Here is a 15,051-nt window from a genome sequence, read left to right on the forward strand (position 1 = left end):
ATTGACCATCTACCACATGCTGGCTGTATTAGGTGGTGGGCTCCCCAAGACCACCCTCAGGCTCAATGATTCTCTAGAAAGATTCAGGAAATGTGATTACACTCCCAGTTGTGATTGATGATAGTGAAAGATGGAGAGTAAAATTCGCACAGGGAAAAGGCAAAGGGATATGGACCAGGAAAGACCAGATCAAGTTTCCAGTGTCCCCTCCCAGTGCAGTCAACATGGGCACACTTAATTCTCCCAGCAATGATGTGTGAAAACACATGGAAAAGGTTGTCAATCAAGCCTGGGTGTCCAACGTTCTACTGAGGGTCAGTCTTATAGGCAAGCAGTGTCCTCAAGATGGGCCTCAGCTACTCAGACTCCCCCAGAGCAAAACAGGCCTTCCCTGGAAGTCACATTATTAGGGTAAACTTATTTGGTCACACTGGTGCAGCCTGGGCCAAGGCCTCCAGCACACAAAATGCTCTCATCAGGCCAAATATTCCAGAGGCTCAGAGGTTACAGTCTAGAAGTCAGCCGAGGAACCACCCAAACGTGTGCAGGGTTTGAACAACCTAGGCCTGCTGAACTAGTCCTTCCCATTCCACTGTCACACACATTACACCATAAAAGAACCATCTGTGACAAAGTTCCGTTGCCCCATTTTATAGATAAGAGGTCAATGAGTGACACTGCTGACAAAAGTCATAAATATGAGCCAATTTTACTGAAGAATTTTTTTTAACTTTTTTTAATTTTTAATTTTTTTCAATTATAGTTTATATTCAATATTATTTTCTGGAGGATTTTGACTTCAGCTTGGCTTTAGGTACCTACATTGAAGAGTGAGCACTTCCACCTAAAATGTGTTTGCTTTATAATGCCAGCATGTTTGAGCTCCTTATTCTTGATCAAAGGATGAAGTTTACAGTCATTTTTATTTCAGAGGCTGGAAAAAAAACCCTTCTGTAAGCTTTCAAACTCTCTCACTGGGCAGAATGAAGTCCCCAGAAGTAGATATGTGCTAGACCAGCGGTTCTCAACCTGTGGGTCGCGGCCCCTTTGGGGGTCAAACGACCCTTTCACAGGGGTCGCCTAAGACCATCGGAAAACACATATATAATTACATATTGTTTTTGTGATTAATCACTATGCTTTAATTGTGTTCAATTTGTAACAATGAAATTGGGCGTCACAACATGAGGAACTGTATTAAAGGGTCGAGGCATTAGGAAGGTTAAGAACCACTGTGCTAGACTTTTGCATCTCAATGGCTGAGTATGAAATAATGATTTGTGTCTTCATTCACTCATTTCCGAAAGCTCATAATCAGTGTTTTTCAGATGACAGTGAACGAAACTCAACCTCAAACAAAACGTACTCACTACCTATCACTGGTTTTCCTGCCCTTGCTGTTGGATTGCTTTACTCCCTGAATCAACAAAGAAAGCTCATTAGTCTCACTTTGTGAAAACTCTTCATTTTCCCCCCAGACTTTCCATTTCACGCTGTGTGAATTTTATTAAGATCTCTTTCGCAGAAGGTACGAGCTGGCTCTATGGGGCCGGAAGGGATGGTAGTCACAGCCTCTGGAATGTCTGAAGCCTCTTGAGACCTTTCTTTTCTACTGAAAACTCCTTGGAGAATCATTGCAAAGAACCTGAAATCTTTTGATGCTGGAAGACATAGTTTGGCCTCATGAACATTTTTTGCAAAGTTGTTATAAACTGAAAACCAGCAGCACAGCAATCCAGAATGTCCAACAGCTGAGTGGTAACATCATACTGATAGTTTTTCTCAAGGCCTTCAATTATTTTTAAAAGCTGGCCTAAAATAGCAACAAAATATTTTCCATTTTATAATTACTCTTTGTTAATTATATTTACCTATAGCCCTGTTGCCTAACAAATTGTCACTGTCTTTATTCGAATAAAAATTATGTTTTAAAAAGTTAGTTATAATTTAAAAATAAATTTTATTCTGATTTTCCTCTTAAATTTATGTAATAAGAATTTCTAATGTATTATATGCTCTTAGAACTGACATAGAAATAGCTGCCTAATGGTCTATCAGATAAAAATAGTATAATTAAGCCAACCATTTCTCTATAGTGGATAGTGAGATTAGTCCCATACTTTATGATGAAAATAGTAATAGCTAACATTTTTGAGCACTTAATATTTTGCATATCAAGTCTTTTAACTGTCATAAGAATCTTATGAGATGGGAACTATTGTTTTCCTTATGTTAGATGTGTGGAAAGGATGTACAGGCAAGTCATTCACCTTGCCCAAGGTCACCCTGGTAAGTGGCAGAGCTAAAATTCAAACCAAATATAATAGAGCCTCCTTTAAGCCAACTCGTTTCCTAGGCTATCCCAAGATTTACATAAGGATAACCCCGTCTAAATAAAAGCCTCAGCCTATGTATGCAAATTCATAAACTAAAATTTTATAGTCTTCTCATTGGTTCCACTGCATTGAATATGCAATTGCAGCTTTTTCTTAAGTTCTTTCCATTTCAAGAGCTATCAAGTCATAGGAGGTAGAGTTATGATATCACAAATGTGAAAATACTCTAAAAATAACTATTTGTTTTATTCTTTATGCATTGCAATAACCCAAATCACTTTTATTTGTTCCTTTACACTGTTGTGAACACTTCATCTAAAAATCCAAACATACATGGTTTTTTGCCCAAAACTCTGTTCTGGAAAGATGTGTTGGTGGGTTGGCTGGTTGGTTTGGTTGAGGATGAACCTGCTTCACTGTCTCCTGTGAAAGTCAAGGGAGAACATTAGTAGAATTATTAATATGACTATGGAATTAATATGACACAGGGCAAGGGTGTCTTTCACATGGAGAACTGCTATACACTTGAACAGTTGAAGACCCATCTCTTTCCCTGTCTCTGTTCTCACAGAATGTGTGACACGGGGGAAGGACTATTCACTTTTCAAACAAGGGAAGGAGAAATGATCTATCAGAAGGTGCATTCTGCGACACTGGCCATAGCTGAGCAACATGAAAGATTAATGCTAGAAATGGAGCAGAAGGCCCGGGTAAGCCTCCTTTCTTGGTACCTGAACAGCTTGGAAATGAATGTCACTAAGGTCAGATGCACATCGTGTATATGTGGGTCCATCCATCTCTCCACTCCAGTGTCCACCCCACCCCGGCGCCAAGAGCTCACTCCAGTTGCTGAATCTCATCTAATTCTCTCTCCAGCTTATGAGAAGAGAAGTTATTTGAGGCCACTAACAGGGAGCCCTACATTCTGTATATTTACCTGTGTGTGACCTGTTGCCATGGTTACCCAAAAAAGGGGTGGAGTGTACAGAGAATGACATAAGAAGCAATGTCCTCTGCATATCTCCATATACTACTGGACAATCAGAAATTCAGACATAGGCCCAGGAAAATTAAGTAACTACCAGAAAGGATTCTACTTTTCTTTTTGTCTTTATCTTTGTCCTAGCATTTCTGAAACTTTTCTGTCCTCCATATGTATCTCAGAGTCAATAATAAAATGTTTGCAGAAGGAGCTCCTCTTGTTTACCGAATGAATGATTTGCCTGTTATCTGGCCTGAAACCCTGCTATCTACAGTTTCAGGGTCAAGCTAAGAAATGCTTTAGTCCAAAATCTGAAAGAGTAAATTTTACACATAGCTGGAAAAAAATTTATAAGCTTTATTACTGTCGTTTAAAAGCAAACAATGGAATGATTGTTTGCTACAAGCCTAAGAGGTGAATATTGTCTATGTCTTCAGGATTTATGGGGATGCATGAGATTTTACCTGTGAGAGGACAGGAGGACTTTTGGGACATGGGGGTGGGGGGAGTCTGGCATTAAAAAAACAATGATTCCATGCCAATTTAAGACTACTGACTTCTCTATCTGGTATTACAGTAGGATTTTTCTTGCTTTTTTCATGTTCTTTTTTTAAATTTTTTTTAATCCTCACCTGAGAATATTTTTTTCCGTTGATTTTTAGAGTGGAAAGGAGAGGGAGAGACAGAGAGAAACATGGATGTGAGAGAGACACAGTTGGTTGCCTGACTCATGCCCCCGACCAGGGCTGGGAGCCTGCAACCAAGGTACATGCCCTTGGCCAGAACCCAACCCGGGACCCTTAAGTCCACAGGCCGATGCTCTATCCACTGATCCAAACCGGCAAGGGCTAGTATTACAGTAGTTTTGATTTTAAAATGTCTCAATTACTTAACATTTTAAAGTATAACAAAATTTTCAATATAAAAAATAAAGAAGTCATTTAACAAATAATCTCATGCTATTCTTAATGCATTTTTAATTTTCTCAATACTGCATACATAATTTCATCTCTCTACCTAGAATACGGTGTAAATAGCTTTGCTAACACCCAAGGGTGACAACGGCCAGTCAGGCTTATCCAGACATTTGACCTCCATGGGGAGAATGAGTAGCTTGAACATTAGTAGGATTATTAATATGACTATGGAATTAATTGAATATGCACTAATAGGAGATTAGTATGGCTTAGTCTTCTAGATTTAGGTTAAATTTAAATCATTCTAACAATTTTCTAATTCATATGACATTTTTCTAGTGGCTTAAATATATTATAAATGTAACTGACAATTTTTAAATTATTTCAGAATCTTGCACATTCCTTATCAGCCTATATTTGTAATTCACTGGTGCTTATTGGCAACCAAAATTAGCAATTGTGATGTCACTTTCTATTAGTTAACAGTTATAGTTCTTCTTTACTTACACTTGTTTTGAGCAGGCAAAATGCTCCTAAGTCAAGTCATTTAAATTAAATGTTCATGAAGGAAATTCCAAGAGCTTTTTCATGCCACCATAATTATCTGCCATAAGGAGACCACTTAGTTAGTGTCCTGGGTCCCCAATCCCACCACTTACTGTGTGATCTGGGCAAGCTATTTAACCTCTAAATGTTTCATTTTCCTTTATCTGTAAAATGGGGATATAATGGTCTACTTTTTTGGTTGTTATGAGGTATCTGTGCATATATATCAACATGTATACAGGGTGGGCCAAAAGTAGGTTCCAGTTGTTCGTATGGCAAATAGTACAATAATTAATTAATAAACTCTGTTTCACGTACTCACAAGTGTAAGCCTACTTTTGCCCCACCGTGTGTGTGTGTGTGTGTGTGTGTGTGTGTGTGTGTGTGTGGTGTGTATGAACTTCTAAGAATAGTCTTGGCACATAGAATGTACCATAAAACATTCATTATTATGATGGCAACCCATCTGTAGGAGGAGTGATTTTGAATAATTATAAGATTTGCAATATTGTGTGACACTGAGAGCAAGTCTGCGGAGTGGAGCCAAGCAATTGCTGCTGAGGGGTCAGAGACAGTGGGCCACTCGCTAAGGTCTTGGGCGGTCTAAAGCTGGAGAGAAACGCCATGGATACAGGTGCTTGAAGGTGGAGGGGAAGTGGGGAAGGTGTCAAAATAGCAGCCTTGGTATGAATCAACAAAGAATCCCAATCTTTCTAGAAATCACAAATTCAGAGACTTTATCTTCTTGGTACATACATGGAATTGGAGCATTCAAAAATGATTGCACAAAAGGATGCTTTTCTCTGAAGGTTCATATTAATAAAGTTACTCCAGAGCTGGTCCATTTTTCAGAGTAAGTTGAATTAATGATGCTTTTTGGAGGGCAAGTTATACAACTTGAAAACTACCCCAATTCCCCAAATTCTAGGACCATTAAGCGAAGGTTTCCAGGTCTCCAAGACAGAAGTTTTTCTTTCAAGAAAATTTTTTTACAAGCACAAATCTCTTCTAAAAACAAATTCTAACAAGAATGAAATAGCAGTTAAATACCCTCTTCATATTCATGAAGCAATAACTCATCATTTGCTTATTTAAAATAAAATGAAGGTCTGTGTTATAAATTAGATAAAAGTATAACTCGGGAATTGGAAAAGCACCAAAAAACCTGTCTAGGATATAAAAATGTTGCATTTCATTTATTATGTATCTATTGCAAAATAAGAAAGTGACACTGTTCATTGGCCTTCCAGTTTTTAAAACCAGGACATGGAAGATTAATATTGATCAGATCAAAGATGTTTATATATTTTAATATGATTAAACAGATTTTACAAGACTAAATTACCAATGAGCTATATAAGTAATGAATGCCCCAAACATACTTGTTCAGGCAATTGAATGAAGCATTTATTTGCATCCTTTTTAAAAGTGATTCAGGAGTGTTACTGGCTTTATAAACTTGAATGAGAAATAATGTTTCAATAACCATTTCTTAACTATAAGAGAAAAAATTTAATATAATCTTTTCATATCATATGTAAAACCTTGTTTTCTTTTTGTTTATTACCTCCCTTCTGGAAGGACACATGAATAAACATATTTTGATATATCACTGTAATCTAAATTAGGCGTTATTTCTATTCTTGGTTGAAGAATCTAATATCTAGGAAAGCAGTGTGAATAAACAGTACATTTGCATTGCAGAGTATTGAATAAAAAGAGTCACTGAACCCAGCATGGCTCAGTGGTTGAGCGTCAACCTATGAACCAGGAATTCATGGTTCAATTCCTGGTCAGGGCACATGCCTGCGTTGCAGGCTCAGTCCCCAGTGTGGGCATGCAGAAGGCAGCCACTCAATGATTCTCTCTCATCATTGATATTTCTGTCTCTCTCTCCCTCTTCCTTTCTCTCTGAAATCAATAAAAATATTTTTTTTAAAAGAATCACTTAGTTGGTAAGGCTTTTAAAAGTGTATATTTTGGTTTTCTTCACTGACAAAGATTGAAAGAATTAATTTATATTAACTGACCCAAGAAGATTTTATACTTGACAATAAAACTTACCCAAGTGTTGACAACTACCAGTACATGATATACTTTCTGTCTAAATAGTTGCATGAACGGGGAAATACTATTATATTGCATCAATTCAAAAATGCACATTTTTTCACATTTGAACATCTCTCATGTTAATGTAAGTTACAGTTTAATTAGTCGCACTGTTCTTTCCTGTTGCTACCTCAGATAATGTCTTTCCATTGATGGCATCTTTAACTGCATAATACTTGTTATAAAATGTATTCTGAAGACATGAAATTATTATTCCCAACTATAGCTAAATAATATCTTTCAGTTCCTTTCAGGTATATCTATCATGACCATAAGCACCACATGCCCATTTTTAAATTTTGAGGAAGTGAGATAGCCTTCCAGAACAGACTCTGTCCTGGGAAGTTTGATTTCCCCAACAGTGGAAGCATTCGTCACACCCACATTTTACAGGAATCTCTATCACTTATGGAAAAAAAAAAAAGTGTCCTACACTAACACTGTGAAGAGTCTGGAAGCATAACAGTCCGATGAGAGTGCACGGAAAAATTGTACCACATTATACAATCTCTCCTCTAGGTATTGTTCATAGACATTTAAGAAATTCTAGGAAAAGTTTAAATGTGTGATTTGTGATTGCAAGTGGTATGTAATATCTAACAAGTTGGAATAGCTGCTAATTCATTCTTCAAGATTCTATTCACGAATCTATTACTCAACATTATCAATTATTAATCATAAGACAGGAGCCTTCATTATTATTGACAATGACCAGTTCCCTGCTGGGAAATGCCAATCACATAATTGTGAAATTTCATTTTACTGATCGATAGGCACTGATTATAATAAACCAACACAGGCTCAATTTGAACAAATTATTATAGTCGATAATTAAAGTGTGTCTGTGTTCCTAATGAATCAGTTCACTTACTATTGCTCCCCTTTCAGAACACTAAAAAAATGTATTCCAAACAAATACAAAGAAAAATACCCATTTTTGCATAAATACACAACTGAGAGGGAAATAATCAGAAGGCAGGGTGTAAGTTTTCTAATAGGTGATGCTGCAACATAATATACTAGTAAGGATTTTCTTTATATCATGTTCTTGTTCCTTAAGCTTGGCCAATGCATGGTTTAAAATACACAATGATAACATTCATTTTTTTTCCCAAGTCAGATGAAAATAATAGTGCACAGTCTAGTTTTAAATAACACTTAACAGCTTCCATTAAATTATTGTATAAACTGCATTTCATTTGTTAGTCTGGTGCACACTCAGCAAAGTGTCTTCTAATTCATTTCCATTTATTTCAAATAAAATGAAAGATTAAATGTGAGATGTCCCCTATTGAAAATTAAGTCCAGTCTGTGAGAAACCAATTGCCCATAAACCTTCAAACTTCAGAGGACGGTTTGCATGAATCCAAACAGTGCCAAGCTCGGCTGGCTAAAGGTCTCTGGGGGGTTCTATTCTATACAGTTTTCAGGTTTCATGAGCTTTTTTCCAAGAACAGAGAAAATTACATGTTCTTGACCTGTATTCAGCATTTCCTCACTAAGCAGCTCCACATTTTGTTCTTATACTGACATACATTTAACACGTCACATAGCCTGTTTCCTAACCACTTGTATTTCCGTGGTGTTTCTAATTTACAGCATATACTCCTGCCCAGTCCCTCTTGTCTCAGACATACCAAGGAACATGTGGACACATTCCACCCAAGATAGGGCATTTCTCACTTCATCATACAGAAGAAACTGTGACTGTGATCTCTCTGAGCCTCATTTTCCTTGTCTGTGGAGCTCAGGTGGCATATTTGTTGACAATTTATGTGAGTATTAAATGCAGTGATGGATGACACCAGTTTGCACATTGCTGGGCACAGAGAATGACTCACCAATGCTAATTTATAAATACTGAGTTTTCCCTCTCCCAATAGTACCGATTTGGGTCTCAAGTGGTAATAGGATTTTTCATTTTCGAAGCAATAATTATGGAGATACAGAGAAAACGAAGAATTAATTTGTTAACATTTTTATACAGATGAATTTTATGTGGGTAAACACAAATTAGCATTAATGTTTATCACAGGGGGAGGCAGAATCTCAAAACAGCACAGGGAAATTGCAAAGGCAATAAGCTCTAGTGGATACTGTTTTTGGTGAAAGCAGAAAGAGGTGCTGGTAGGCAGTCCCTTCACAAAAATCACAGCAGTCTTCAGGCCCTGCCTGCTGTTTCTGGACAGTAGGGATCCTCTCAAGTACAAGGCTCTATTGTCGCGTATTATACTATGTTGGGGAGGAAGCTCATTTTTTCCCAATAGCATCAAAGTCTAAAGAGCAATGGGCTCAAGTCAAAAGAACTGTTTTCTACTAGAGGCTCTGCAGTTAGGGTTTTACCTTGAGCAAGTTCCTGAATTTTTCTGGATTTTGATGTTCCATTGAAAAGTTGGGAACTGCTAGATTCTCCAAGAAGGACTGTAACCTGGAATTACATGGCCAGAGCACAAGGTTAGCTTGTGCTTCCTCCAACCATGGCAGCCTCAGGGTAGTCAAACTCACACAATGACTCAGCACAAGAGGAGGGAAGAAACTGCTTTGACCCTCTTAAAGCACATGCCCACAGCAGACAGGATGTCATGGTGACAACATGTTATTGATCAAAGCAATCTCCAGATAGCCCAGATTTGGGAGCTTGGTACCTAGACACTCCGTTCCTGAATTCAGGCTTTTCAAGAATCTGCAGCCATCTTTATTCTTCCATTAAAATAATGCAATATTTAATACTATTTATGATGCAACTTCATTTGAAATACATCACACAGAATCTCTTCATTGTCCAAAAAAAATGACGTTCAGAAGAGAAACATGATTCTATTTGTGGTTGTTCCAGGGGATATATGGCCTTAGAAAAGTTGATTCCTATCTCAAAGCCTCAGCCTCCTCTCATTTTAAAAAGGTATTCTTCATCCCTTTCCCATCTCCCAGGAATTTTATGAGGATTAGACTAGATAATGCAAATGATATCTGAACCAAATGCCAGGTAAAATGACCAAAAGAAGATAAAAACACAGGACATTTGAATTCAGCTGAAAATAAGGAAAATACGTTTTCTATACACATATTGTAAATGCCTCGTAAGGAATTCTACTAAACCAAGTGCAGATGAGACAAAGAAGAGATTAATGGACGATGCGCATCACCATTTCTTGAGAAAGAATCCCAGAGCTTCTAGAAAAGTAGAGGCAAATATTGACCCATGTATTTGGAAGAGTCGGGCTAACAGATGGAGGTGACAATTTCATAAAATGAGCCTTACCTCCATCCCTTATCATAGTGGTATGATGGCTTCTATGTGTTTGATTGTTGTATCTTAACATGCATAGCTCCACGCACAAGTTTGTCCAACTGAGAGGTGTAGGGTAAAAGTAGACATGTGCATGGAAATAACATCCCGAAGGCACTGAAAAGCACTGCCCTGTTGTAACCCAGAAATTTAGCTTCTCCCTCTCACTCCCTACCTACCAAACATGGGATGTGGGTGCCATTAGTACACCTATTTTCATAATAAGGAGGAAAACTTTGAAATACAGCAAATTCTGAAAATATAAAAATTGATTGCAATGTTGATATTTGGAGCCATCTTTAAAAAAAAAAAAAAAGTATCTTCAACAGGGCCAGACTTTTAAATACACTGAGTGGGGCACTTTTGTCGCAAGACATAGCAGCCTGGAAATGTGTCCCACTGCTAAATAAAATAAAATAAAATAAAATAAAATAAAATAAAATAAAATAAAAAGGGTATGTTCATATCCTTGGCCTTCAGAGTCTATTAAAATGGAAGTACCTCGTAGTTTTACATGGCATTAAAGGTCCTGTTATATTCTCTCAGGTACTTTCCTTATAGCATCTTCTACGAAGGGTATAACTAACACCTGATGGAAAGTATGGAAGTACTGGGGGCGAGGAGACCTCAGTAGGAAAGTGCACACACACACAGCCAGCAAACAGGCCTCTAAGGCTGCGCTCCACAGAACTGATCATTACAGCTTCCAGTTTTGCCAAGAGCCAGTTATTTAGTAAGAGGAAATTGGAGATTTTATTAATTAGAGGATTGCCCATTGTCTGTGAAAAATGTGTACTGAGACCAAATAAAATCGTTTCTGGGTGTGTGTTTTAAAACCTGGTGTGAGTCCATAAAAATAAAGTTTCTTCTTGAAAATGCAATGTGAAGTATTGTACTCTTTGAACTATTCATATGCCTGAGCCCCTGATGTGATATGTGGACCTCTCCTGCTCACCTGAATTTTATGTTTCAAATAAGAAAATGTGCCACTGTTTTATCACAGAGCTTCTCAGGAAAAACAATTTTTAAATACACGAAAGCATATCGCAGGACCAAGGGGAAAGATCTATTCGAGGAAAGAGCCATCGAGTAAGGATGGGAGGAGGTGTCAGGAAAGATTGTCAGACAGGGAAGTGGGTAAAACAGAAATGGGATCCTGTGTTGACGGCATCTTGGGTATCTGTTTCAAAAGGGACTTCCATCTCTATTTTTTTAGCTACTTTAAACTTCGGTTAACTGTAGAATGCTGATGGTAATGCAAGCAATTCTTTGTCATAGAAATGCAGTACATTCTCCCTGAGGAATACAGTTGGTTATTTCTGTGACCAGCATTCCTAACTGGGGATATGTCCTTTGGAAACAACTTGGAATCAGTGGTACCATCCTTTTGTTCCCTTCTTAATGAATGACTGGGATTAAATTGCTTACAGATGTTTATTTCATATTGGTCCAGTCATGATTTCACCTTTTAACAAACGTTATCCTTCAACAGCAGATGGTGCAGGAGCCTAGAGCAGATTCTATTCTCTGTCGCCCACATTTCACTCTCGACTTTGAAAAATGCAGATTTCAATTTAATCTTTTAAAGAAAGCCTAAGACCTATTTTCTTTTTCTTTCAGCTTCAGACAAGCTTGACTGAACCAATGACGTTATCCAAATCAATATCTCTTCCTCGTAGCGCCTACTGGCATCACATCACCCGTCAGAACAGCGTTGGTGAGATCTACAGTTTGCAAGGCAAGTAAAGTAACCAGCAGCACCGCCACAGCTTCCCCAGGTGGACCGGGAGTCATGCAAATCCTTGGTATTTGCATTGCTGGCTTTTCCTCCATTTCCATTTATCAGCCCTCACTGGCCACAGAGGAAGCTCTGAGATTGACAGTGGCTCTGTCATTTCAGACTCATGATAAAAGTTATTTCAAAAATCACCCAGGGCTGAGTACCCGAGATGGCACAGAAGCTCCACTCAAACCTTACCCAACACATTATCAGGAACTAAATGTAGATCATAGCAGGGTCTGTTTTATGCTGTCTTTTACAAAGGATTTTTCTCTTAGCATCTATTTTTCCATAACAGGATTGCTTATAAGTTTGGAGGCTGACTTGAGGCTCTATAATAAAATGCTACAGAAACCCACCCACAGCAATGTTAAGGTTTAGCCAAAGCCCTGACATAGAAACTATTTGAGGAGTTGGGGGACAGAAAGAGACAAGTGTAAATGCTTTGCTTGTGTGATTTTCCTACAGCTAAATGGTTAAATAGCATGGGGATGGCTTGATGGATTAATCAAATTAATAAATAGCAGGTATTTCATCAACAGCAGAAACCTCGGCTTTGTTGGTTCATTTCCTCTTCCTTCCCTTTGTCCTTAAATGAATAATCTTAGCGTTTAGAAAAGCACTCAGCTGCAGGCAGTTGACTCACCGCTGACCAACATTGGAGGAAGCAGGAGCTAAGAAAACAGTTGAAAACACTCATCCATCAGACAAGCATTTGTTGAGCACAATAGACGTAAACATAATAGAGACCCAGTAAATATCTGGTGAATGAATGGCCATTATGACTTCTGAAGTAGTTAATGCCTAAGGGTAATGCAATTAGGGTATTTTTTTCCTTTTATACTTCAGCTTTTGCTCGTATTAACAACAATAAGTATTTTGACCAAAAGAAATCTGTTACAAACAAACAAATAGTATATTTTTAAAGCAATATTTTCTTGCCGTGGTTTCAAACCTAGACTAATAGAATTTGATCAATGGGAATTAATGGTTAAAGATATATTCTAGGGAGTGAAGTCAGCATCATGGTGGAGTGATAAGACCCCTTTGTAGCCCCCTTTAAAGTTACAAGTGGGACATCTATCACCCAACAAAGTTTCCTCTGCTCAGCACAGACTGACCTGAGAGATCCACACATCAGTTCAGCAGGTGGACGTATTGGAACTTGGAGGGTGGGCGGGATGGAGGGAAGCACAGGGAAGGGATGGTGTTCTCAGACACAGGTTGGTGCCTGCCTCAACCCCAGGTGGTGGAGGAGTTAGGGTGCTCACCGCCCCCCCCCCCCCCGCCCCACGCTTTTGGCTCAGCAGAAAGTAAAAGAGGCTGAAGTAGCGTGGGTGCACGCCTACCCGCCACCATTGTGGTGGTGTCCCGAGAGTTGGACACAGTGGGTACCCACAACCCTCTCACCCAGTCATCAGTTTTCTGTATGATCACCCCCGCTCCATGACCCAGGAGGCAAAAGGAAAGGTCAGAGAAAACAAAACCTTGCACTGTATCCCTATCTACTGGCAAGCAAGAATTTGGTCTGTAATTCCAGCAATAAAAGACTGATGTTTTCATGGACGGTAAGGGAAACCTCTCTGAAGGGAGAGCTTGGATTTAGACTGACATACAATTGCAGAAATAATTTTATATGCATCCAAAAAAGCCACCAGAATGCATTGCAATTTTTTAAAACATTGCCAGAAACTCATTGGAAGACAATGTTGATTTACACAATAAAATACAGTCTATAACTAATTAGAAAACCCTATGATTTATCTCATTAATATTAATTTCAAGCAAAGTTGAGGGCTTAAACTATCAGTTATGATGAGCAATTTACTTATATGGTCTCAATATCACATTTTGGGTTATTTGTAGTTTTTACATAATAAGAATGCATTGATTACGGTAACTACTATAAATCAGATAAATATAGAATATATTCCATGTAAATTAAATTTCACTGTAAGTTTATTTTTATATTTTATACTTCTTAGAGCAATACATTTTACTATTTTATATACCCTTCATTTTATGGTTATATTATCGAGAGAGAAATATTCATGTAGGTAGATAGATAGGTAATATACAGATAGATATAGATCTAAACATGTTAGTGATTTTTGAGAGTGGTGATTTATTTTTATTCTCTTTTGTTCTATTGAGGCAGTCAAGTTAAGCAGAAGACAAGAGCTTTTGACCATAATTTGGGGGTTTTTTGTTTTGTTTTTTATGGGGGTGTAACCTATTCTGACTACATCCTGGTGGAATCAGGACAGAATAAAACTACTGAAACAAAAAAAGAAATAACAATAAGAACATTGAACCTCAGCACCCCTTCTTTGCACACCTACATTTTCACCAAGTTATACTTAATGCTGTGGTTATTTTGTGTCTCATTTCCTCGGTTGTGCTCCTTGAAGTGACTTCACCTTTCCTTTGCAAAGAGGAGAGCATAGTAGGGCAGCTGTCATCATTGACCTTCCAAAGTTGAAGGAAATTTTTGGCAAAGGCAGGTGTCATATCAAGTAAACCACGGGGAGCATTGAGGAACAAAAATATATCTTTCAAAGTTTTTCATCATATGTTTTATATTCTAACAGTGAAGAGGGGATCAACATGAGTAAGTTCGGCGGGCTTTCATTCAGAAGATGAAGGGGGAAACGTTTTTGTAGTTAAGGTTTAACAGATTGGGATTCATTATTAAACCACACATGAACTAGAACTAGAAAATTCATGGTGTGTCAACAGATACATTGTGTTAAGACTCACTTATCACTCTGATTGCCTGCCACCCTCAAAACTGCATTTTGCTCAGTTTTACTATCTCTATTTCTGTCATTGTTTTGTAACTACAGAAGCAAGATTCACTCTAAAGGACTGGTATAGCAATAGGGCATTTACTTTAATGCTCAGAAAAGAAGGTCTCCATGCTACTCCCAGAAGGGTGCTGGGAAAGTATAGGTTGTTACGGTTTCCCTAGTGTACTCTAGCTCTCTGCAGTCAAAAGACAGAGACAAAGAATAATTAGCTTTAACAAGTAAATGTTTGCTAAGTACCAGGGAGCTATTGTTTCAAATTGCTTCCTCTAAATGGCTTGTGAT

At 38.0% G+C, this 15,051-nt stretch overlaps 1 protein-coding gene across 1 annotated transcript in view; it reads left to right on the forward strand.

The window, feature by feature from the left end:
* Window positions 1–15,051, forward strand: part of DOK6 (docking protein 6) — a 236,739-nt gene that overhangs the window by 181,265 nt on the left and 40,423 nt on the right. The window contains exons 6-7 of the mRNA XM_081097857.1: window positions 2,908–3,046; window positions 11,800–11,917. Of these exons, the coding sequence (XP_080953983.1) occupies window positions 2,908–3,046; window positions 11,800–11,917 (257 nt within the window). The remainder of the gene's footprint in view (window positions 1–2,907; window positions 3,047–11,799; window positions 11,918–15,051) is intronic.

The sequence above is a fragment of the Myotis nattereri genome, assembly GCF_964212035.1.
Source record: "Myotis nattereri genome assembly, chromosome: 8".
Lineage (NCBI taxonomy): Eukaryota > Metazoa > Chordata > Mammalia > Chiroptera > Vespertilionidae > Myotis > Myotis nattereri.